At 40.7% G+C, this 22,990-nt stretch overlaps 2 protein-coding genes across 2 annotated transcripts; one reads left to right on the top strand and one right to left on the bottom strand.

The window, feature by feature from the left end:
- Window positions 1-1,701: 1,701 nt before the first annotated feature.
- Window positions 1,702-12,696, bottom strand: lin54 (lin-54 DREAM MuvB core complex component). Its single transcript, XM_030769021.1, has 14 exons — window positions 12,647-12,696; window positions 8,847-9,597; window positions 7,970-8,087; window positions 7,580-7,707; window positions 6,555-6,710; window positions 6,252-6,459; window positions 5,806-5,879; window positions 4,495-4,689; window positions 4,281-4,372; window positions 3,930-4,001; window positions 3,671-3,773; window positions 3,257-3,394; window positions 2,530-2,732; window positions 1,702-2,344 (listed from the first exon to the last, which is right to left on the bottom strand). The coding sequence occupies exons 2-14, from the start codon at window positions 9,573-9,575 to the stop codon at window positions 2,146-2,148; spliced, it is 2,415 nt and encodes an 804-aa protein (XP_030624881.1). The 5' UTR covers window positions 9,576-9,597; window positions 12,647-12,696; the 3' UTR covers window positions 1,702-2,145.
- Window positions 12,697-14,408: 1,712 nt separating this feature from the next.
- On the top strand, window positions 14,409-19,745 carry cops4 (COP9 constitutive photomorphogenic homolog subunit 4 (Arabidopsis)). Its single transcript, XM_030768550.1, has 10 exons — window positions 14,409-14,488; window positions 15,282-15,361; window positions 15,524-15,675; window positions 15,919-16,022; window positions 16,237-16,390; window positions 16,572-16,722; window positions 16,992-17,162; window positions 17,264-17,379; window positions 18,452-18,536; window positions 18,872-19,745. The coding sequence occupies exons 1-10, from the start codon at window positions 14,415-14,417 to the stop codon at window positions 19,003-19,005; spliced, it is 1,221 nt and encodes a 406-aa protein (XP_030624410.1). The 5' UTR covers window positions 14,409-14,414; the 3' UTR covers window positions 19,006-19,745.
- Window positions 19,746-22,990: the final 3,245 nt, after the last annotated feature.

Below are 22,990 nucleotides of genomic sequence, written 5' to 3'. Positions count from 1 at the left end.
ACAGACACAGTTGCTTGTATTCATATTTGAAGTCCATGTGGACTTGATTAAATTGCTTGACTGTGAGAGGATCTTAACTATTAACAAAATCTAAAGACAATCTAAACCAGGCCCTGAGCACGGGTGACTTCAAAAGGCGGAGTCCACAGCACGGGGAACAGAAGGCAACGGAACAATCATTCTATGACTTGCTCTCTCTTCGTAAAAGGTGTGATGCTTCTTGAGGACAGGAAGCAAAGAATCTGGCCTTAAATAAACCTTCAAATAATGTCTTTTCTTCATTTTACACAAGCAGATGATATTGAATAAAACAGCTTGATTGCTTTAAAATAATAAAGTGTGTCTACCTTTTCTGTTACCATAATCAAAGACCACAGTGAATCATTATTTGACCTGTCAAGAGAAGGCACTCTGCAACTCAAGCCAAAGCATACAAAGTAACAGCCGTAGGATATCAGGGAAGTGGAGTTAATGATAACTGGAAGAACAAAGGCAGCCAGACCTACACAACCTTTCTAGAAATTCACTTTGGAGAAATATCCATATGCTGGTGAACACTATTTCATACGACCAGAATCTGATCTCTTTAATTCAGCTTGTGACTACGCAGCTCATCACCTGTGCCAACCAAAACATGACCCAAACCAAATGAACACCACTGAGTCCTTGTTCACCCCTTTCATTCTGCTGATACTTATAAATATAGAAATCAATATTGTAAAGCTAGACAAGCAATCTTTCCTTGAACATACTAAAAGGGCTAAGAGCAACAATATTCCTTTTTCCCCTAATCTTCTATGTTTCAAAATACCATTATTTAGGGTGTATAATGGTTTATTTCCATATAAAATTGTACACTCATCAGCATGGTCAGGAGACGCTTGAGAAGATAAAAAAAAACATTTCCAAACTTGGCAAGGTCTTCTTTATGAATGCCCAATGTCTTCTGGCATAGAAGCTTCAGGAGCTTGGGAAGGTGGCCCTCTGGCTTTAAGTCAATCTATGATTACCTACATTAACTCAGGGGCCTGCACTGCTTCTTGTACCTTTTGACTGAGTTTCACATTTGGAAAAGGCTGTAATTTTACTGGTTACCTTCCCCTCGCACAGTCTTGTTCTTTTAGGCTGAGGAAATATAACAAACAAATACAATTTGAAAAGAACTGATTGGGGACGCCCTAACTACAGAGAATGTTTAAGGTTAGACTACTTGTCTAGCTGTGCAATATCAGATGGAACACTCATGAAAATAATGGCAACCCGCCGCTAAAAGGTTTTGCTGTGTTTGTGAGAATTCTGAGATGTTTCTTAACTTCTTTGGGGACTATACGTTGGCTGAGAACTAAATAAATACCGAAAATCCTTTAAACAAGGCTACAGCATAGGCCTCTCACTGTCCGTAGAGATCATGATTACACTGGAAACAGAGGACAATGTGTGCAAGGTGGCTTTCTTCACCATGTTCTGAGGTTATTAGCGTTAGAAAAAAAGAACAAAAAAAAGAAAAAAAGAAAGACAGGAATTGCAAGAGACAGATTAGTATGAAAATCCAGTTTTAAAAGACCAATATATGACATGATGAAGTAAAAAAAAAAAAAGTGAAAGAAACTGGTGAAAAACGTTCTTTTTTTTTTTCCTTTTTTTTCTTTTTTTAAAAGTGTACGTGTTCATCCTAAAAGTACCAACCCCTCAAAAAAAAAAAATCCCAATTCAAGAGGTTGCTATGAAGCTAGGTGGTCCATAGCTACACCTGAGCCCACCTTTGAGCAGTTTTTTTTTTTTTTCTCTCAGGACACCCTCTTCCCTGGCCAGTCACTTCTTCCATGGACCTCAGGATCCAACAGACACCTGCTCTGTGTCCCATGTATCCTGCATTCTGCTCCATCCTGAAATGAAGCAGGTAAAAGAAAAATATATATCTGGACTGCCGGTAGCAGACGCCTACTGCAGTCTTCTCCCCAGTCTCTCCGAGTGCCACTTCTCAGGAGGCGCACCGGAGAAATCTCCTCGTCCTGGGAGGCTGAGTAAGAGGTTTCTGTGTCTTTTCATGTCCGTTTCATACTCGTCTTCTGTCTACGGAGCGCTCGGTCTGGTGTGAGGTGGGTAATGCTGGACTAGGCTGGGCCTAGCGGAGATGACTGAGGTCTAGCAGTTAATGGAGCAGTCTGTCTTGGCTTTGCCGGCGGAGCTGATGATTCTCATCAGACAGCGTCCAAACTCCTCCAGGATGAGTCTCTCCGCCGTGGCGTAGGGCTGGTTGGTCAGTTCCGCCTGCTCAGCCTGCTCCAGCAAACAGTCACACGTGACCTCCGCCACCTCTTTAGTCACGAACGTGTACGGCAGCCTGGAAGAGAGGTCATGAGGTCGCCTTTAGGTTACACAGCCAGGAAAGTTCGTCACGTTGTTGTTGACAACGCATCGCTCATTTGGTGGTTAAAAGAGTAAATTACAGCGTGACTGAATGACATAAACGAAAATTTAAATTTAACACAGGCTTTGTTTGAAACAGGGAGTGAGAATAGGCCTTACTTTCCCCCTCCGCTGGTGAAGGCCGGCGTTGTTCTGGTGAGAAGGTCGGAGATCTGAGAGGAGAGTTTAGTCTTGGCCGCTGTCTGCTGTTGGACCCGCACCTCGGCGGCATCTGCCAAGTGCATGAGAGTCTTCCTCTCCGGACTCTCCTCAAAGTTCTTACAACCCACACACTTACAGATTGAAGAACACATGATCTTGGCCTATTGAAATCAGAAGGGGGAAAAAAACAAAAAACAAGTAGTTTCTGATCACAATCAATAAAAGTCACAGTGGAAACCACTTGTAAAAGCAACACGTCTCAGAGTCTAGTAATGTTGGCTTGAATTCTATCGATCATTTCGCTTCCTGACACACCCAAACCAAGGCAGACTAACCAGTGAGAAAGTGACTTGTTTAGGTTGTCCTCAGTATTGTGTAGGTAGAGGGTAAGAACTTTGATCCACGACCTGGTTCAAGGACTTGTTTACTGTTAATATGTGCTGCGCTGATTTTAAGAAACTGGTCTAAAGCTCAGTTCAGTTACCTTATCCAGTTTACCCAGCCGCTTCTCACATACGAGTGATTTATCCTTGCCATCACTCAAACTGTCTGCTGTCAGAGAGATCTCTATATCTCTCTCCTGTGTGATTTCTCTGTTCAGTAACTCTGAACCGCACTCTTCACTGTGAGACTGGACTACTCTTCAGATAGACAGGACCTCTGTAAGGTCCATGAGAGGTCTCACCTCATAGCACTCGCAGTAGTTCTTCAGACAACCAGACTTTTTGCAGTTGCAGCCTTTGCTGTGTCTCCTGTCTGACTCGCCCTCTTTACCCTTCCCAATCTTCGGCTTGAAAGCCACAGGGTTTCTGTCCAAGCATGCCTGAGGGAGACAAAAATCATTTTCCATGATTTTCACAATTATGAAATTTATATCCAAAACATCACAACAGAAACATCTTTGAAATTAAGCTGCAATTTGTGTGTGGGGCTTAACTTAAGGTGAAGAGTTGGCAATGATTCTGCTGTGTCAAAACGCATGCTGCCGCTCATCAAAAACACAGCACTGTTCTAATGAAATGCTTCAAAACAACACGAATGAGGCAGGTGCGACAACAAAGAGTCAAATCAAAGTTTTTCCTTTTCCAAAACTCTTTACCTTAATGGCTTTAAGTCGTTCACTCTCATGGTCGAGGTTATTGAAGCAGTTTATGCAGTTACAGTTGTTACAAAACTCCCCATTGGCAAAACAGTCACAGTACCTGTGAGAGATCACATGACAACCTAGTCAAGTGTCTAAGTCTATCTGGTGACTAATGTAACATGCAGGTGTGCTGAGATAACATGGGCATAACATGGGATAGTATTTTATGGTCATGATCCTACAGATAAAATGAGTGCGGTCAGAGTTTACTTACAGTTTCAAGCACTGTGACTTTGTGCAGTTGCAAGGCTTCCTTGGTCTTGAAGTTGTATCTGATGCTGATAAACTGTCAAAGAAAACACATTAAGTTTAAAAAAAAAACAACAACAAGGTAAGCAGGTCCACCTGCTAATGTGCTGAGTTACATGAAGCAATATGGCCAAAAGTAAAACTATGTTAAATACACAGCATTTAGATCCTGTTACAATGGGATAACTGCTCTCTTTTGAGGTTACTGAGATTTCCAAAAATAAAGATAATTGTTTTTTTAAATATAAATGCTTTATACAAACAACACACAGTGTGCTATGGCTGTACACCCAATGCACACCCAAAGAGCTCTTACCCATTGAGTGGAAGTTTAGCTTGTGTCTGTACAGTAGTGGGTGTTGAAAAACTGGAACTACTGGCCAAAGTCACAAACGCTGACTGTGGGAGCTGAGGAAACACGTTATATCAGTGTGTCATTTATAGCAAGGCAAGGTAAATATATCCTCAACCTCGTTATGGTACGTTACTCAGAGCCACGAAAACCAAACCTCCCATCGGCAGAGCCTGACCTGTGTCACATACTGGGCGGGCAGAACAGCATAGCCCACGTTCCCTGTGCCAGGTGCGGGTGCCAGCACAGTGCCAGGGGGCAGGTTGGTGAGGTTGGGTTGAATCTGAGGCAGGGGGGTTGCGGGCATGATGAGGCGCTGCTGGGTCTGACTGGTCACCACCTGAGCCGTGGAGGTCAGAGGTTTTGGCACCACCTATGGAAAGCAGCAGTTCAGCCAGTTTAATATGGTCACAAACAGTCATGGCCAACACAAACACAGCCCAGTCTTGTGCAAATTACTTTTACTTCACTCTGCTGGAAGTAGTTTAGCAGCACTTTTCATTACAGAATTGGCCAAGTGTTGTCTGCTGGCTTTTGGCTTTCAAATTTGCTTCAGCTCTAAGCGAATCAACCTTCGTCTGAAAGAACACGATGTCTCATAGAAGCCACACCAAGTCCGGTATTAGTATGAATGTCATATCATATCATATCAGGCCGACACAGCACCTAAGAACAGCTCAGAGTCAATTAATCATTTTATTTTTCTGGAGAGTCTAAGCCAAGGGCATCAAAATCCAGTCCTTGAGGGCCATGGTCCTGCTGTTTTTCTTCTCGACTAACTAAATACAGTCTCTGACTGGCTGAAGAGCGTGCATACCTGTTTTCAAGGTTAAAATCAACAGGTAACTCAGAGTTGAAAACAAAAACCGGCAGGACCCTGGCCCTCCAGGAACGGATTTTGACACCCCTGGTCTAAGCCAAGACTAAGTCTATGTTTCTGAATTGAATATTACAAGGACATGTCCCCTATCATTTGAACTAATTACAATGACAAGGACAGCAGTTCAGAATAGCAACATCTCATCAGTTCCGTTGTTTTACTGCAGTCACGTCGTGCCCTTGTGATGTAATCTTAAGCACTACTCTAGCAATAAAATCAGATATTAGATCTGGTCATTATTAAATTTGAAAGACAAATTACGAGGCAGGAACACTTGCGGTAGGAATTTCCCTTTCTAGTAATGTAAACACTCCCAGCAGCTCCATTCAACCATTCTTGTCATGGTCTGTGGCTCCTTCAAACGCTTGCCATGACTGAAGTCAAAGTATCACACACAAAAACATCATTTAAAAGGCATATCAATTATTTAAATAGAATTGTTTATCGCTGTCATCAACTTCATCCTTTGTAGATCATCCCCAAACAGGACATTGCTTGTTTTTGTGTGTGTGTATTGCTTTTCTGCACAAGAAAATGAGCTGCCATTACTGTAAATGAGTAAATTCATCCCAGATTGTTATGGTTGACAGGGGAGTAAATGAGCTTTACCTGCTTTATGGTCTGTGCTGGGACAATGGGAACAGACATCCTCACTGCGCCTGGGTTCACCACCACTGGTTTGGCTGTAACAGTCACATCGCCATCTCCACGTCAATACATTTAATAGATTTGTGAAGTCACAAAGACAGTTTGCATTGCCATACATTCTATTATGGTAATGCAAATTTTCCAACACTTCACAAGTGTACTTAATAGACAGATATCAACTGTACTGAACAACCAGATCATAGATGTCAATATACATTTATTTATTTAGCCACCTGTTACCCAGAGTAACTTTCAATAATTACTTGTATGAAATGTGGCATAGAAATGAGCTCTTCTTAGTTTGGAGCAACCAAGCAGCTAGTCAAAAATCCTCCAGGCATTCTCAGTATGATTCACTCATTGACCCGGGGTTTTTCTCTCTTTTTAAATAACGGTGCAGTTCTGACCCGTCTGGATGGAAGCAGTGTTGGTGCTGGGGCTGCCGGTCTGCGCCGTGTTGCTGCCAGTTGTGGCGGTCACAAGACGCACATAATGGAAGCGGCTCCCTGGCACTTGTATCTGCTGTACGTTGGGTGGCGTGGCCAAAGGGAAAATGGTCTTGAACTGAGGGGTGCCCACTCCACCCACAGTCATTGTCTGCACTGGTTTAACTGTCTGTAGAGAGATTTCAAAACATCAAAAACCTGACTGGTGGACCACACGCAAATGTGCCTAGCAGGTTAGATTAACTGAGAGAGAGAGAACAGTACCTGTGTGGTTGACTGACTGGTTCCTGCTTTAGCTGGTGAGGTGGTGGCGGGCTGCTGAACTGTGAGAATCTGTGGACCCAGAGCCACATTGAGAGGCAGAGTGACAGACTTCTGAGGAGAGCCAGGAGATGGAGAGGCCACTGACACCACTGTCAGCTGCACGTGGGTGGAAGAGACACACACAGGGTGTTTTCATGAATAATCTGCTTCAACAAAATTAAAGCCAGACCAGCCTTTTTCCCCCACTCAAAAAAAGCGAAAAGTAGTAAAAGAACTTTTCTTGCTTTTCTCTGCCTGAGAGAAGACGACCAATTCTTGGAGCCCTTCTGTTTTGATGAAATTTCAGTTCACTTTCCATTTGGAATATCGTCTTTCATTAGAACTTAAGACCATTTGGCATATAACTGTTCTAACAAGGTTATGCCGAAAGCGTTTCCGAAACAGGCAAATTGGGAGAGCATGTTCACCATGTGTATACACAGAGAACCACACCACAAATTTAAATTGCCCCAAACCCAAACCACTTCCCCGGATGGTCTGGGACGGTCTCCTAAGAGCGGTCTGTTTGTTTGGAGCATTCATACACATAAAAATTCTGGAGAACCACCATTATGGTCATTTCTGACAAAGTTTTAATTTAAGAAGATCAAGCCATAATTCTTAAGTCTTTTGTTTGAACAACATCATGACTATATAGAGACATTCATGCATGAAAATTGTCAGGGAAGTTTCATCATTATTGTTTAAGCTATAGCTCTACCTCTACTGATGGTGTCACTTGTTGCTTGTCAAAGAAGTATTGAGCACCATGTACTGGCTGGTTATACCTCAGTCTGCTTCTTAAGATCTTATATCTGCTTTGTACAAACTAGTTTGGATCTTTATTTTGATGACAGCATGCATGACACAACTGAAGCGATTTTGGTCAAAATAGAAAACCTGGGACATTTTTCAGATTTTAACTCTGCTAAGCATCTCACAAACTTGGTGTCTTTTGTAAGACAAGTGAATGTAAAAGGGCTGACCTTGCTGGGAGACTTGAGGGGTGAGATGGCCACTTTGCTGCTGCTGGTCTGAGGGGTGGAGGTGAGTGTCTCTCCAATGGTGATGGTCCGTGGGGGCGTGCCTGGTGTACTCTGGGTCAGAACCCTTCCTGTGGCACATAATCAAGACCACTTTGACGAATAGTACACACTACTGGGAGGTTTACCTATAAAGTGCTAAACGTAATCTAGGCCTCCTGCAGACATGCTTCACTGTAAGGTGGTCCCCTGGTATTACAATGTTCTGTCCATTTACAATGATCTGTAAGCAAATACATAGACCCTATGGTAAACCTACTTCTTAAATTCCTGCGTTAGAGTTCTGAGCCTATGAATCGATCATTTCTGTGTGCCAATGGCAGAGAGAATTACCTGGCACCACAGGAGACACTGACGTCTGACTTGACAGCCCTTTGTTGTTTAGGGCCTTTGTGATAATAAACTGAGTTATCAGTGGGCCAGCGGCAGACACTGGTGTTTTCTTTGGGATCTGTTAGAAAAAACAACAGTTAAATACAAACGTATTATATCAAGCCACGTCACAGTTCCCAAAGAGCAAATAAAAAGTCATACAGGGCAAGAAAATGACCCTTTTACTGAGGCAACGGTTCAAAACTGAGTTTAAAAAAAAAAAAAAAAGTTTTAGAAAGAGACAGAGAGTTTTAGAGAAAGGCCTTTAGGCATCCATATTGTTTAAAGGATGACACATGGGTTGTTTTTACCATGGTTAAATTAGAAACAGAATATTAATCGCAGATGAAGAATTTCATATACCACTGGCTTTCACCCCAGTCATCTCAATCAGTCCACTGTTGGTACTAACACATACGAATACAGGCTGAAGATCAGGCCACTAGTGTGCCAGCACAGACACAGAGATCAACAAAGAGCTCCCAGGGACTGACTTAAGAATTACGGCTGCACACAAATTTTAAGTCAGCCCTGGTGGTGAAATACAGCTAGCAGGAAGATTCCTCGCCTGTGTCTCACCATGGCAACATGTGCACAGTCAAATGGAATGCTACTAAATGGACAGAGAAGAATAAAAGTCTCTATGTGGAAGAATAGATAGATAGTTGTATAGACAGACAGACAGATAGATATCAGTTTTTTGCACAGATGATTTGATGATGGGGAAAAGTTTTTGCCCGTCAATAAAACGCAATGCTTTCATAACATTAAATTCTCCCCAGAAATGGTAGGAGAGCCCATTGTGAAGGATTCTTAAATGATAAACCTGCAGTAATACCTGCACAGTTTTGAGCTGCTGGGCCTGTAGAGTAGTGTGCTGAGAAGAACCCAGGAGCTGACTGGCTGTGCTGGCCGTCTGGACGCCCACTACAGGCTTTGAGTCAGTCCTCCCCCCAATGGTCACCACTTTAAACTGCTGAGGCTGAGTTTTGGCATCTCCCCCACCTTGCGTTGTGCCAGGCTTCGTGCCAGTGCGAGGCAGTGCCAAAACAATGGGCTGCCCTGTTTTACTAAGGCTGGCCACCACAAGTTTCTGCCCTTCTTGCTTGAGCACTGGGTTGCCTGACGTTTTGGAATCCGTGGCTGGAGAGGTGGTCACTTTGTTGAGGATGATCTGGTGGTTGGCTGACAGGGTGAAAGGGGTGGAGAGCTTAGGCAGAGCCTGCCCCACTACAGGGCTGGTGGGTTTGGTGGTGGAGGGGGCTGAGGCAGGCTTGAGGCCAGAGGAGGTGAGAAGCAGTTGGGTGCCTGAGCTAATACTACAGAGAGTGGAGTCTGTGGTGGTGGAGGTGGTCAGGGCCGTGGTCCTCTGTGAGGGTGCAACAGTGGGACACAGGCTGACGATCTCTGAGACGTCTGTTTCCATGGGCACCTGTGTCAGTTCAGGCTCCTTTGGGACAAGCGAAGCAGGATCCTCAGTGGGAATGTCCTCCTCCATTACAATGGCCTCCGTGTCCATGATCTCATCGGGGAGGATGCTGTTCAACTCGGGCGGAACCACATCCATCCTTTCAAACACTTTCTAGTCACTGCAAACGGACAAAAAAAAAAACTGTGAGCAAACACAACACAGTTACAAACTCTAAAACTAGACGATATTCATTTTTCAGAAGAGTATGAAGATATCTGATGAATTTGGGGTTTACAATCATTGCAATTCAATAAATACCACCACCATTCAGACTGCCACTCTCAAACTGTGGTTGTAAAGTAAAAGAACATATGGTAGCAAGAGTCTGGGACATAGCTATAAGGGCATTCATCTTAATGCCTAGTTATATATTTGCAGAATCAAAAAGTTACCAGATAAGAAAACAAATATTTAGAAAATAAAACAGAACTTAACAGCACAAATACATTGTGCTCACTGTTTCTTTTAGCATTTTCAAGAGTTAAGCAAAAATATTTCTTCTACATATACATGAAGCACACCACTGATAGTGAGGACAATGATATATTACCTGTCTGAATATCCTGAACTGCATGCATTAATCATGTTCAATTTTAAGGTAAGCAAAATGCAGTACTTCCTATTTTACATCCAAACAAGAATAAAATGGACATGTGAGTATGCTTTAGACAGAAATACCTTCAATGAAGCACAACATTTACTGACAATCTGAGCACATCTATTTTCTATGTGAGTTTCAAACACCAAGACTATCAACTTAATAAGACTGTCAATAAAGTAGATTCTAGCAAATAACACCACTATTACTAAACCTTTCAGAGTCACAAGAATCCCTGAAGCTGAGTGAAACCATAATCTTTCCACTGATAGTGATGATTATAAAAAACACAGCAGTGTGGTACATTTCAAAACACGACTGATTACGCGTATACAATCGACAACTGGGAAGCACATCGCGAGAGAGATGTTGTAAAGATGTAAAGATTGTACACATTAAGTGACCTTAAAAAGTTTCTTCGTCCCCTGAAATAATAAACTATATGCTCATGTCCAAATGTGGGAGCAGGGCAGGTGTGCATGGAGCCATTTACTGAACCAAGTCAACAACATGTGCGGCCGTGTAAAAGTGAACCAAAGGATCGAAACAAAATTGTTTTTAAGGAATACAGAAATGCTTGTTTCGCATTAACAAACCACATATGACGTAAAGTTAAAGATTACAGTGACTGGCTCATTTGAGCTCCAATGCTGTGTATAGCTATTAGCGAACAATTAGAAAAAAGAAAGTTGTGGCGCGCTGTTGAAATGTCAATAGGCTCTGGCTGACAGCTCGGGATGCACTAATTTAAAAATCGCTCTGAGATTGCTCATTTGCTAAATGGCTACATAACAAAGCAGCTAACTGCGACGTTAATGTAATCGAAAGCAGTTGTAAGCTGCCAAAGCTAACGCTTGTTAGCAAAGCTATAGTTCGTGAAGCGGCATTTGCGCAAGCTAGCTAACAAAAACAATGATACAACTTGTCCCGATTTGCTTTTCAGAGACGTAAAGAGAATATAAACCAAACATTTAAAAACTAGTTTTTCTCATGCATAAACGACCACAATGCATTGTTAGGGATGAAGATAGGTGTGCAAGTTAACCTAGGCCTCTTTGATCATCCCAGAAAATAACAATCTTTGTCCTACCTCAACAGTGTGCTATGCCAAGTAAGACAGCTTGATAGTTGCCCAATTTAGAAAGATGTGTTGATTTTAATTCATCCGATTAATGATATGAACCACTGCAAAAGTGAGACGTTCGTTTGTCCCGCTAAGAAGTTCCTATTAAACTAATCATCGATCAGTCACGACAGTTGTATAGTACTGCAAGAGTGACCAGCTGGCTCCGTTTCTATTTCAGGCCGGGGTTGGATTTCGAAAGATCCGCCATTTTCAACTCGTCATCAGTTCAGTCTGAGATGAGACAAGAGGAGCAGGAAAAAGCTGAAGGCATCAGTTGTTTTTCTCGCAATATGCACTAGGGAGGAGCACAAATACAAGCACTACATTTGTATACACAAATTGAGCTATAGTAGTTAGGGTAAATTTTGTGACTGGATTGTCTCGCTGGCTTGTGATATTATAAACTGGTTTCAGATCTTGCAATAGGAACGCCAGAGGAACTTAAGCGTAGTCTGTGAATAGGTATATAAGGCAAGCGTCTTATATTAAAATTTACCACCAACATTACAGTCCGTGTGAGGCCAACAAATAGATTTAACTTTAGTTACAATAATCTGAACTGAACTTAGTTTCCTCATTACTTTGTTAACCTTCGAGTCACTAGCACGAAAATCATTGCTTATGGATGTCTAGATCTGGGTACGGGTTTGATTACATGAAACAACAAGCCCGAAAAAGATAAACAATCATAATAAAACAATAAACATCTGTGTAACAAGAAATACGTGGCCAAGGTATTTGAACGTGACAAGGCTAACCTCTAAGTTAGGGAAATAATTGGAATTTGGTTTTTACACAAAGCAAGCGACTGACCTTTGAGTGGTTTTTACCTGGATCGAAATTCTGACACTTAGACCAAACATTACTGTTAACAACCAACAGTAATAGTTATGTTAAACTGAACAACATTAACCTTTAACACTTAAAGAATCCAGCGACTCCCCGAACAAAAGCTTGCAAATGAAACACCATCTTGTTAAGATGCGAAGCTATATCGAATGTTTTGAAAGATCCCGAGTTATAAAATCAATAGGCTCCTGTCAAATGTCACTAGTGATAAAGGCCACCGGTAGCTGTGCTAGCTAGTTAGCTGAGTGCTAGTTACCACAACATCGCCACCTAAATTTCCAGAGGGTACAACGACGGTGACATTCTTGGCGAGTGAGATTTTCATGACAACATAACTACCTGTGTTAGACATCCAAACGGAGCAATGCAATTAACGTCAATAATAAATGCACGTTGAGATTAACTGCAAATGTATTACTTACAGGCCTGAATAATAATACTACTGTGTGCCGCTCGAGTCTGAGGAGTCTGCTACAACGATACTAGCCGATATCAGCTGTTAGCATAGCCTTAATGACTAGCTAACTGCTGTATGCAGAGCTGTTAGCTATTTGGCTAGCACGCTAATATCATATTGCCTCGACTGAATGATACCTGACGCAGACGACTGCCAAAATGTTTGATGGTTTGCCGAAATCGCCTTCAGAATGGCTGTTTAGGAGCTTCAAACTTCTTGGCACAAAGAATGCTGAACAAGTCCAAGTCGGTGCTGCATCCCCTCTATCATACACTCACTCTAACGAAGACGATTGTTTAAAATAACGCGCCGAGCGCCATTTCACCTCTAACATCCCATAATATCACCACGCCCTCCTAGGAAGCCATACGTGACGTCATCGCGCAACTTCTTCTGTGATTTTTGCTTTATTATTACTTTGATATTAACAAAGTGGCATATACAGTAATAAGAAAAAAGCTAACATTAGGGATTAGGGACACACGGACATACACAAATAGATTGTCAATATGTCAGAGGAAAGACTATCTATAATAGTCTTTAGTAAAGTACACGTTTTAAACGCTTTACTGTTCAGAGGCATTCACATATTATATCTGAACAAACCACTCGGAAATTAGGTTTATCACTCTCACTTTATAAATATGAAAATTTCCCAAAAGACAAAGCAACTTTAAGGCAGTATCAAGATCATTTATTTGTTTGAGTTTCTAAAACAAAAAATAATGCTGTCATAAATATGTAATAACTAATTAAAACATACAAATAACAAAACAGCAATGCAGCAAACAGCGTCCAAAAATATTTGAGTGCGGACAACTGCAAAATATGAGGAGACTGGACTCGTCCTCCTTTCACAGAATTAGCATAGAGGAGATACATTGTCAAAGAATCTGCTCAACAACCTGTTGCATGGATAGTTACTGTGATGACTCTTCATGTGGATTTGTCTGATTTTACTCATTGACAAATGCGTGTATAAAACTCTCCTAATAGGCCATCCCCTAGAAGTTCTATTATGTATTGGAGTTAAACACTTCAGTGAAGTAAATATTTCATTTCTTATTCAAAATGCTGATAGCACGGACAGAAATGACAGGAGTATAGTTCGGCTAAGGGAAATTACTTAAGTGTGCATCAAATAAAGCTCTTAAACTAGGAACAAAAGTCTTTACAGCCTTCCAGTAATCTAAAGAAATATTGATTGCATATTGCCCCCCTTCAACACTACAGAATCATCAAAACAAAAGACATACCCTGGTTCATCCAAATAACATAAAAACAAAAAGAATAAAATTCCAATGTCATTCAAGCATCTTATGTGAAATTTCTGACAAGATTCGAACCCTGCATATATTCATAGAGTTTCTCATATATTTATATTTTCGTCTCCCATGCAATGTTAGTGTTTGCCCAATGATGTTACCTATTATTTACAATACTTGCGTACACTGAAAAGAGTCTTCAGTTTTTCATTCCGGTCCAATCACAGCTGATGAACTGATCAAAATGATAGGCGATTTTATTAGGATAATATCTTAAAACATATGTGTTCTGTTGTTTTCGAAATACTCAGACATGACTCACATTTTGCTAGAAATCATCGAACGAGTGTTTTGGTGGTCAAGAAACTGCCAGAGCTTGACATGGCCGTTAGAGCTGTCACAATGTTTCTGGTTAGATGGTGATATCACTGCTCTAAAATATATATGTAAATGAGCAATACAGACGGCATACAATTACATACACTAGCAATTAACAAGTGAGCTTAGCATTATCAGAACTGTGCACTAGTCATGGGAAGAGATGCACTCTGTCTGATCATGACCAATAGCAGCTTCGGAGGACTGATCATTGGGTTACTTTGTTGACGTTTACCACAGCTAATTGCCTGTGTAGTGCAAAATGGCGTCGGGAGTGAGACAGGAGCTTGCTCAGCTAATGAATTCAAGTGGATCCCACAAAGATCTTGCGGGAAAGTAAGTATATTACTAACCCGCTTTACCTCCTAATCGTAAATATATTGCTACTGGCTATCAATACTATTTGTGAAGCAGTATTTTGGGAGACACAGTGAGGCGGAGGTTTGCTATGCCGGTATGCTAACTTATCTGTAAGCTAGCGTCAGGTCTTGAGGAAACTCTATGTACTATGCTAGTTAGCATGCTAACGAGCTTCTGTAGTAGCTAGCCTAATAGCAGACAGAATACTAAAATATAGTTGACTGTCCAGAGGTTTATGGACAATACTGTTTAATTAGTACAACTTTTGCATCATTTACTAAATTGTTTATGTCTTAATTAACCATTTGTTGGAAATCAACTGGCTAACGCTTCAAGATGTGAACTATATTAAGATTAGCCAACTGGCAGAAATATCGAAAGGAGAGCAACTCACGTTCAAGCTAAAATATCTGCGCTTTAGGCACTGCATTGATTTCGCCTTCAAATAAATATACTGTCATGTTGTCGCCATCACTTACTTTATATTGCGGCCACAATGGTACTTATGAAATTACATCGTTAACCATGACAGTGACGGTTCGAAAGTCTCAACAACACTAAGCTAGTTAAGCTGCATCCAAGTGCAGGCAGCTGCCTTGTGCCAGAGTCAATGATGTTTGTTAAATTATAATTTCATTAAATCGTCTACATTAAAACAGTAGTATTAATTTATCTCATAATTACTATATTCATGTCAGCTGTAGATATAATTGTTAATATGTTAATATCAGTATCTGCGATTTCTACAATCCACTATTGTTCGTTGCAGATATCGACAAATTTTGGAGAAAGCCATTCAGTTCACAGATGCCGAGCAGCTGGAAGCACTAAAAGCATTTGTTGAAGCAAGTAAGTTTCTTGTTTTGGATCAAGATTGGTCTAAAACCTTGCAAAGACATCCCACAATGCCAGTCTCTGTCTCACTGTAGGATGTTTTTTGTAGATTTAGGCTATTATCATGTTTGATTTTCATTTGTAAGTATCTCAGTTTGTTCTGTTCTCTCAATGCAGTGGTCAACGAGAACGTCAGCTTAGTCATATCAAGACAACTGCTGACTGATTTCTGCACGCACCTCCCGAGTCTACCAGACGCGACAGCGAAAGCAGTGTACCACTTCACCCTCGAGAAGATTCAGCCCAGAGTTATCTCTTTTGAAGAGCAGGTGAGTGAGATCTGTCAAACCTGACCTTTCCTGTTCAGTAGCAAACAGTTCATGGCACCCACTTCTGTTTTTCTGTTTTGTGGTAGTTTCAGGGGGGAAGTTTTGAGTTTTGTTGCTATAGGAAACAGTTATTACTGCTATTTTACTCTTCTCATCTGTGCTCTCATGATGTTTAATAGGAATACTGGAAATAATGTTGGGTTATGTGTATGTAATAAATGCTTAAAATAAATCTGTCCACAGGTGGCATCAATAAGGCAGCATTTAGCTACAATTTATGAGAAGGAGGAAGACTGGAGAAATGCTGCACAGGTTCTTGTCGGTATACCTTTGGAGACAGGACAGAAGTAAGGGGAAATTTTCAGATATGTCAATATTTCAGCATGATTGCTTTTCAGTACCATTCCATCGCTCAGATTTTGCACCTCATTGTTTGATCCAATGTTCTGTGGCAATGGGAAGTTGTTGAGACCATCACCTTTTTGCTAATAAGTCTGGTGTGTGTACATATGAGAAAAACTATTTGAATATCATAATCTATGTCCCATTCTGTCCTGGCAGGCAGTACAATGTAGACTATAAGTTGGACACATACCTGAAAATTGCTCGGCTTTACCTGGAAGATGATGATCCGGTTCAGGCTGAGGCGTACATCAACCGCGCTTCCCTGCTTCAAAACGAGTCCACCAATGAACAGCTCCAAATCCATTATAAGGTACATTAGAGGAGATCAACTCAAAAGCTCCCTTAAGTTCACCGACATCATTCGGTTATTCAGGAATGAGCATTTTTCTTAAAAAAAACAAACAAACAAAGACAAAAAAAAAAACGAATTGTTTGAGAGGAAATGTAGTTAGTTTTGGTAAGCCTTGGGTGTGCACTTCGTCCTGCTGTAGGTATGCTATGCAAGAGTCCTTGACTATCGGAGGAAGTTCATAGAGGCAGCGCAGCGGTACAATGAGCTCTCCTATAAATCCATTGTCCATGAGAGTGAGCGTCTAGAGGCCCTGAAGCATGCCCTTCATTGCACCATTCTGGCCTCTGCAGGTTAGTCTCAGATATGCTGCTTCTGTTCTCCCAACACCATGTCTGCGCCGTCTGGATTGAAGAGTTTTTAGATCTTGACTCAGAGCTGAATTTCCCACTACTGCAGGATAAATCATTATTTTTATTTTAGACTTTTTTTTTTTTTTTTTAACCAGTTTTGGCTTGCCATGAAAAACAAAATATACGTCTGTCTCAGCATTGCTAACTGTAGCAGGTGTGAAGACTCATTATGGAAGCTCTTAGTGTAAACACACTGTTGGATATTTTAGGTCAGCAGCGCTCTCGTATGTTGGCGACGTTGTTCAAAGATGAGCGATGTCAGCAGCTGGCTGCCTATGGCATCCTCGAAAAGATGTACCTGGACCGTATTATCCGCGGGAACCAGCTGCAGGAGTTTGCGGCCATGCTCATGCCCCATCAGAAAGCTACCACAGCAGATGGTAAGTTTGTTCGGCAGCAAAAATGAGACGTATTGGAAACTTTATCTGTCTATCTGTCCTTCTTATTATGAGTAAAGATTGAGGTGTTACTTTTTCCTCAGGGTCCAGTATTTTAGACCGAGCAGTCATAGAGCACAATCTGCTATCAGCCAGCAAGCTTTACAACAACATTACTTTTGAAGAGTTGGGGGCACTGCTAGAGATTCCACCAGCGAAGGTAACATTCCTTTGTTGAAATTCACTGTTTTAGCCTTTTTGACCAGGTGACTTTGTTTAAGTTTAAATTTCATTACGATTTGAGACTTTCGAATTGATAAGTTGTGAAACTGTATGAATTGAACCCTGGAGAGTTAAAAATTCATAGTTTGATACCTGTTATTGCAGTTGTATTGCTGACCAAGACATTTCCATTTCTCAAAATTCAAATGCCTCCGATACCAACATCATTGTGTCCCCAGTAGAAATAGAGTTCATACCCACATAGCAATACCTCTGGCTGGGTTTGGCATCCACGTAAACACAATTGGCAGTGTTCAGGGATGGGAAGGCAGATGAACAGGAGATTTTTTTTTCCCCAGTCACTGTAATAGCAACTCCCACTGATTGGTCAGGGACACCAGATTAGAGTTTGACAGATCTGGGAACATAGCGTGAACCTCCGTGCAGTTTCTCAGAAATGTCTTCCGTGGTCTGACAAAAAGAAGTGGTCGGTGACTCCACACGAAACTGAGAGAAGGTGGTGGTCTGCGGCCTTTCTGGTCAGTGTGAGAGTTGTGCAAGCGACAGGAGCTAGAAACGTAAGGGAATTGGACATGAATAAATTGGGAGAAAAAGGGGATAAAATTAAAAAAAGAAATAGAGTATTTCTCAAGTTTTACTTTATGATAGTAAAAATATATGAAAGTAAATGTGTGATACTGTCATGGAATGAGATGTCTTGAATGATTCTGTGGTGCTTTGGTTTCATGTGGTGCTTAGAATTCAATGAAGCAATCTGTTAAGAAAATTCAAACAGATCTGTACTGAGCACCAATTATTAGACCCTGTACCACCTGAAAAAGTTTATTACACAGAATAAACTGTGAGCTGTTCAACTCCTAAGGAATAGTGGTGTGTATCTGAACGCTTGCCTACCAACCCTTTATGACACCGGGCAGCAAGGTGGTTAATATTGTGTATTACAACCTTGTCAAAATCTCAAAATAATTTTTAAATGAAACGATTACTCTTTTATTCAACAAATTTGACAATCTCTGACTCTTTCTTTCTTTGTGTTTTTGTGGAGACAGGCTGAAAAAATTGCCTCACAGATGATTACAGAAGGACGAATGAATGGCTTCATTGACCAGATAGATGGCATTGTCCACTTTGAAAGTGAGTTCTGTTCTAATACAATGAAGTGCTTAAGATGGCTTATTTTACGGTACTCTCACACTCCTAGATCCTTTTCTTCAGTCCGGATCACTGTTACATTACGGTTCCAATACCAAGAGTACTGAAATATGTAAGTCACGGCCATATGGTCACGCAGGTCGTTCAGTTATCATGCAGGTAATTGAAGGAATAGTAGAAAGAACACTATTAATGTACCCGTCTTCTAGAAATTCTTATTTTGTCATGGTATGAGTGAGCAGTTATCATTTTTAGAGAAAATGATACAGTACAGGCGGTGTTGAAGCTTTCCTCCATGTTTTTTTTTTTCCCATTAGCACGTGAGCCACTGCCCACCTGGGACAAGCAGATCCAGTCACTGTGCTTCCAGGTCAACAACCTGCTGGAGAAGATCAGCCAGGCAGCACCAGAATGGACAGCACAGGCTATGGAGGCCCAGATGACCCAGTAACCTAACTCTCACCTCCTGATCAATACCCACTGTGTCCTCTCACCACATGTAGGTCAAACATCACACAAGCACTATGGAGGAGCACTTGGACTGGCCATTCGACTGCTTTGTTTAGATGTTTTCAGATGACATCTTGGTTTGCCGTCCGGATAATGTGGTGGTGAAACATTCACAGCAGCCCCCTTGAAGTTCTGAGATTATTTATACATTCATACCGTGTGAAGATGAGGTGCCTAATAAACGTGTATGGTAATCTCTCACAGTGGCTCAGTGTTGGACATTTGACTCCCAGCCTTAAACACAGCGCTTATTTGGTTCCTTTGAAAAATGGATAAGAAAAGATTGATGTGCTGGACTTTTGGCTTATAATGTTATTAGCCTGGCTGCCTTGCACTCTGAGTTAGGCTGCTCTACTGTAAATTACCAATTCATCGTTACTGGAGTTCTTGATTATTGTAGAATTTTCATTACATTCAACTCTGTTCTCTTCTATGGGATTGAATGTCGTATCAGGAGCATTTTTGAATCCTTGAAATGAACCAGACCAATTCTGGAGCAAGCATACCAGTACAAATGCTTAATAATAAAAGATCAATATTTGACCATTCATAAACAGGTGATGCTTACTAACATTAATCGCAGTCATTTGCTTTTCATTTATTTAAGCACAAGTATCTTTTGATGTTTCAATGTTGTTTCAGCCCTTAAGTGTGTGTTCTACTGACCTAAATAAATCTGAAAGTGAATGGTATTGAGCATTTGCTTGTTTGCTTCTGTTTGACGTATAGAACAGTTCCTAATGACCACTCTTTATAATTGAGATTCTTTGTGTTTTAATCTACTGATTGGTCCTGAAACAAGATTCTTGATTGTTTTCAAGTTGGAAGCCATTTGTAAATGTGCTGGGCTCTGTATCAAGCTGCTAATAATTGACAGTTCTGTGTACTCAGAATGAAACTGCATATATATTGAAGGCTTATAAGACTGTAGTACAGCACCTGGTACTCACTTGCATAGGTGACACCATCTGAACGACATACAGAGGCAGATTTAAAAGGTGCGCGACAGTCTGGGAGAGAACTTAGACTCTTCATGCATGAGTTGATGGATTACCAGTACCACGTATGTTTTACAGATAATGTAACTCAGAGAACCCTAGGAATTTTGACTCTAACTGTGCTTCATCATTTTAATTTTATGATATGTTATTTTTAGACCTTTAAAACCTTTTCTCTTTATTTCTCTTTGCTTTAATGATTTGGCACTGATCATTTGCTCCAGATGCCTAATTTCTAGGGGCATGCTAATCATAAGCAACCCACTATAAACTGACAATATCGTTTTACTAAAAAATGGATAATGTACACTAAAATGCAACCTGACCAGGTAAAAATAACTACTTTTGATCACCAGTTTGCATTTGCAACCCGTATAATGATCTAAAGCAAAAAATAGATTTCAAAATGCAGAAATTGCCGTCGACAATTTTTGAGATATACATGCAGTTTAGAGAGAAACATTCCTGTTTCCCTATTTGTAAGCAAAGGGACCAGTAGGAAAATCTTGAGAGGGAAATGCTTGGCAGACATGTTTGAGAGCTGTGGTTCTGTTGGAATATGATCAGTGAAGTTTAAGACTCAAGAGCATGTCTCAACACTGCTGTAGCTTCACCCACACAAAACGTTCTGCCAAATAATGAGCACTTCTATAAACATTTTGACATATGTCTGTCTTAAATCATTCTTAAATAGATAGTATGAAATAGTATGTCTGACACAGCAAAGGAGGCACGAAACGAGTCTTTCAGGGTGGATGTGTGCCTGCTCCTTAGCACCCTCTTCTGGAGCTAAACAGAAATGCAGGTAAATTAAAATCTGCTAATAAGCTACTACACAGAATTTACTGGAATGGATCAAAGTGACATGAAATAAGTGACACTGGCCTGTCCTTCTTGTCTCATTTATGCTGTGGTTTTGGTTTCCAGAAATCCTTGTGTATGGACTGGTTTTGTCAGCTTTTTCTCTTGCCTTTGCTCAGTCTCTCAAATGAAGAGAGATGTTGATAGAAGGAGAGAGCAGTGAATCTCCTAAGGAGCGCTGATTGACAACACAGTCTGATTTTTTTAGACTGACACCATTGGTCTAAAGCTGTAATCTCTATTTGTGCCCAGAGAGCTTAAATATTTGTGAAGACTATCTAGATTTCTTTTTTACTCATCCTCTAGGTACATTGCCATCTGGAAAGACAATAAAAGGATTTTAATAAATACAATGAATTGTTTAAATCCTGGAAACTTTGAGAGTTTGGTACTGTACCAGTGAAAAGTGAAAAGTCACACATTTCATTAGAAATCTTACCACATACATCTGAAACTCTAAGCCGTTCAGTCATAATAATATTGTATCCATGTTACTGCATATTGGCAGTACACATTTGTGTTCCAGTAATCAGAGTAAATGTAAGAAAAAGGTCAAAACTTGAGTGAATACAACTCCACTGTAACAGTGCACAGTAGGCGTGGAATTAAACAAATACAAAAAAACGCCCAATAAGGTTACAAGAAGGTATATTTATTTGGGAATATGGTGAGTTAATGCAAACTCAAAAAGGGATGACTGGGGTGAAATAAGGTACAAAAGACTGCAATGAGTATGGACAAATAAATAAATAAATAAATACATTTTAAAAAGCCAGATCCTGACCCATTAATCCCTGCCATACCTCACAGCTTCTCCGCTGGAGACCGCACCTCCTGGCAGGAGATGGTTGAATACATGTAGTGTAGAACAGCAGAGACATCTAATAGATGACACAAAAAATCATTTGGAAAAAGTTCACTAGAATGTATGAATATAATCAATTCATTTGATGCTTGATAGTTTAAACAAACTTTGTTTTCTGCTCATGGTCAATAAGATTGGTCTGTTGGAATACAGTGTATAGCTGGTGTCTGGTTTCCAGGAAACACAGGACCTTCCAGTTTTACTGTAACCCAGCACTAACATATCTTACCGTACGAGTCAATGACTTCTTGATCAGTCTAAGGACTGAGCTTGGATGCTATCTCGAATGCTGAACTGGATGAAGAAAAAACAACAGTGTTTTGTCAACGGCTCAGAAATTGTTTTCCGATGTGATTCACAAACCTGACACAGTGCGTCGCTAGCGACCAGCTGATAATTCCGACGCACCAAGAGTATTGGGCTCCCTGGGATGGTACTCTGAAGTTTCGTCACCAGTTCAAATAGCGCTCAGAGGCATATAATGCAAGATGTGATTTCACTCCAATTTAGGTGAGTCATTTGGAGGTAAGTTAATGTAAATTCCTAAAATATCACGAAGGTGGAACTCGCGGAGCGCTGAGCAGACATAGCACAGGTATATAATATGGGAAAATTGCATTTAAATAACTAAAAATTACAACAATCATGATTTATTATAGAAAAGCCCAGTTTTAATTCAGTCGCCAAAACCACATGCATGGCTAACACCAATCGCTAAGTCTTATTAAAGGCACCACCGATCATTTATTATTCTCCTCACGCGTAAGAATCAGAGTGAAAAGAAAGCACAGCAACTTTTCATTCCAAATGTCTCTGTTTTGGTTGTAGTATTAATACCCTGATGAAACATATTTATCACACTACACACCTGCTTATGTTTTGTCTGTATCACGACTAGTATATAGGATCCAACTGCTTCAAAATAAAGGTGCATAAGCACTTCATTAAAACTTTGAACTCTCGGGTTTAAACCTTAAAATTTTAGGAATAACAATCAAGACCATAATTATTGCCGCTCCTGTGTGTGGTGCCATATCGGAACATGCGCATTGCCTATGGTTCTACTAGGCACATCTGCAATGACGTCATTTCGAACCTCCCAGTCTAATGCTTGCAATTTTAAACAGCTCGGAACTTGGCTGCAGGCCGGTTGCTCTATTAAAGGGGGCAACTTCTGCTCAACTCTGCTATCTGCTATCACA

The sequence above is a fragment of the Chanos chanos genome, chromosome 3, assembly GCF_902362185.1.
Source record: "Chanos chanos chromosome 3, fChaCha1.1, whole genome shotgun sequence".
Taxonomy (NCBI): Eukaryota; Metazoa; Chordata; class Actinopteri; order Gonorynchiformes; family Chanidae; genus Chanos; species Chanos chanos.
This window is presented reverse-complemented; position numbering and strand designations above follow the sequence as displayed.

Bases quoted from the DNA above. Each gene is read 5' to 3' on its own strand.
- lin54 (XM_030769021.1), bottom strand. From the start codon at position 9,575: ATGGATGTGGTTCCGCCCGAGTTGAACAGCATCCTCCCCGATGAGATC. The intron at 4,002-4,280 runs GTAAGAGCTCTT...TTTCTTTGACAG, and splicing joins GCTAAACTTCCACTCAATGG to TTTATCAGCATCAGATACAA. The intron at 3,774-3,929 runs GTAAGTAAACTC...GATCTCTCACAG, and splicing joins AAGTCACAGTGCTTGAAACT to GTACTGTGACTGTTTTGCCA.
- cops4 (XM_030768550.1), top strand. From the start codon at position 14,415: ATGGCGTCGGGAGTGAGACAGGAGCTTGCTCAGCTAATGAATTCAAGT. The intron at 15,362-15,523 runs GTAAGTTTCTTG...CTCTCAATGCAG, and splicing joins AAAAGCATTTGTTGAAGCAA to TGGTCAACGAGAACGTCAGC. The intron at 16,023-16,236 runs GTAAGGGGAAAT...CTGTCCTGGCAG, and splicing joins CCTTTGGAGACAGGACAGAA to GCAGTACAATGTAGACTATA.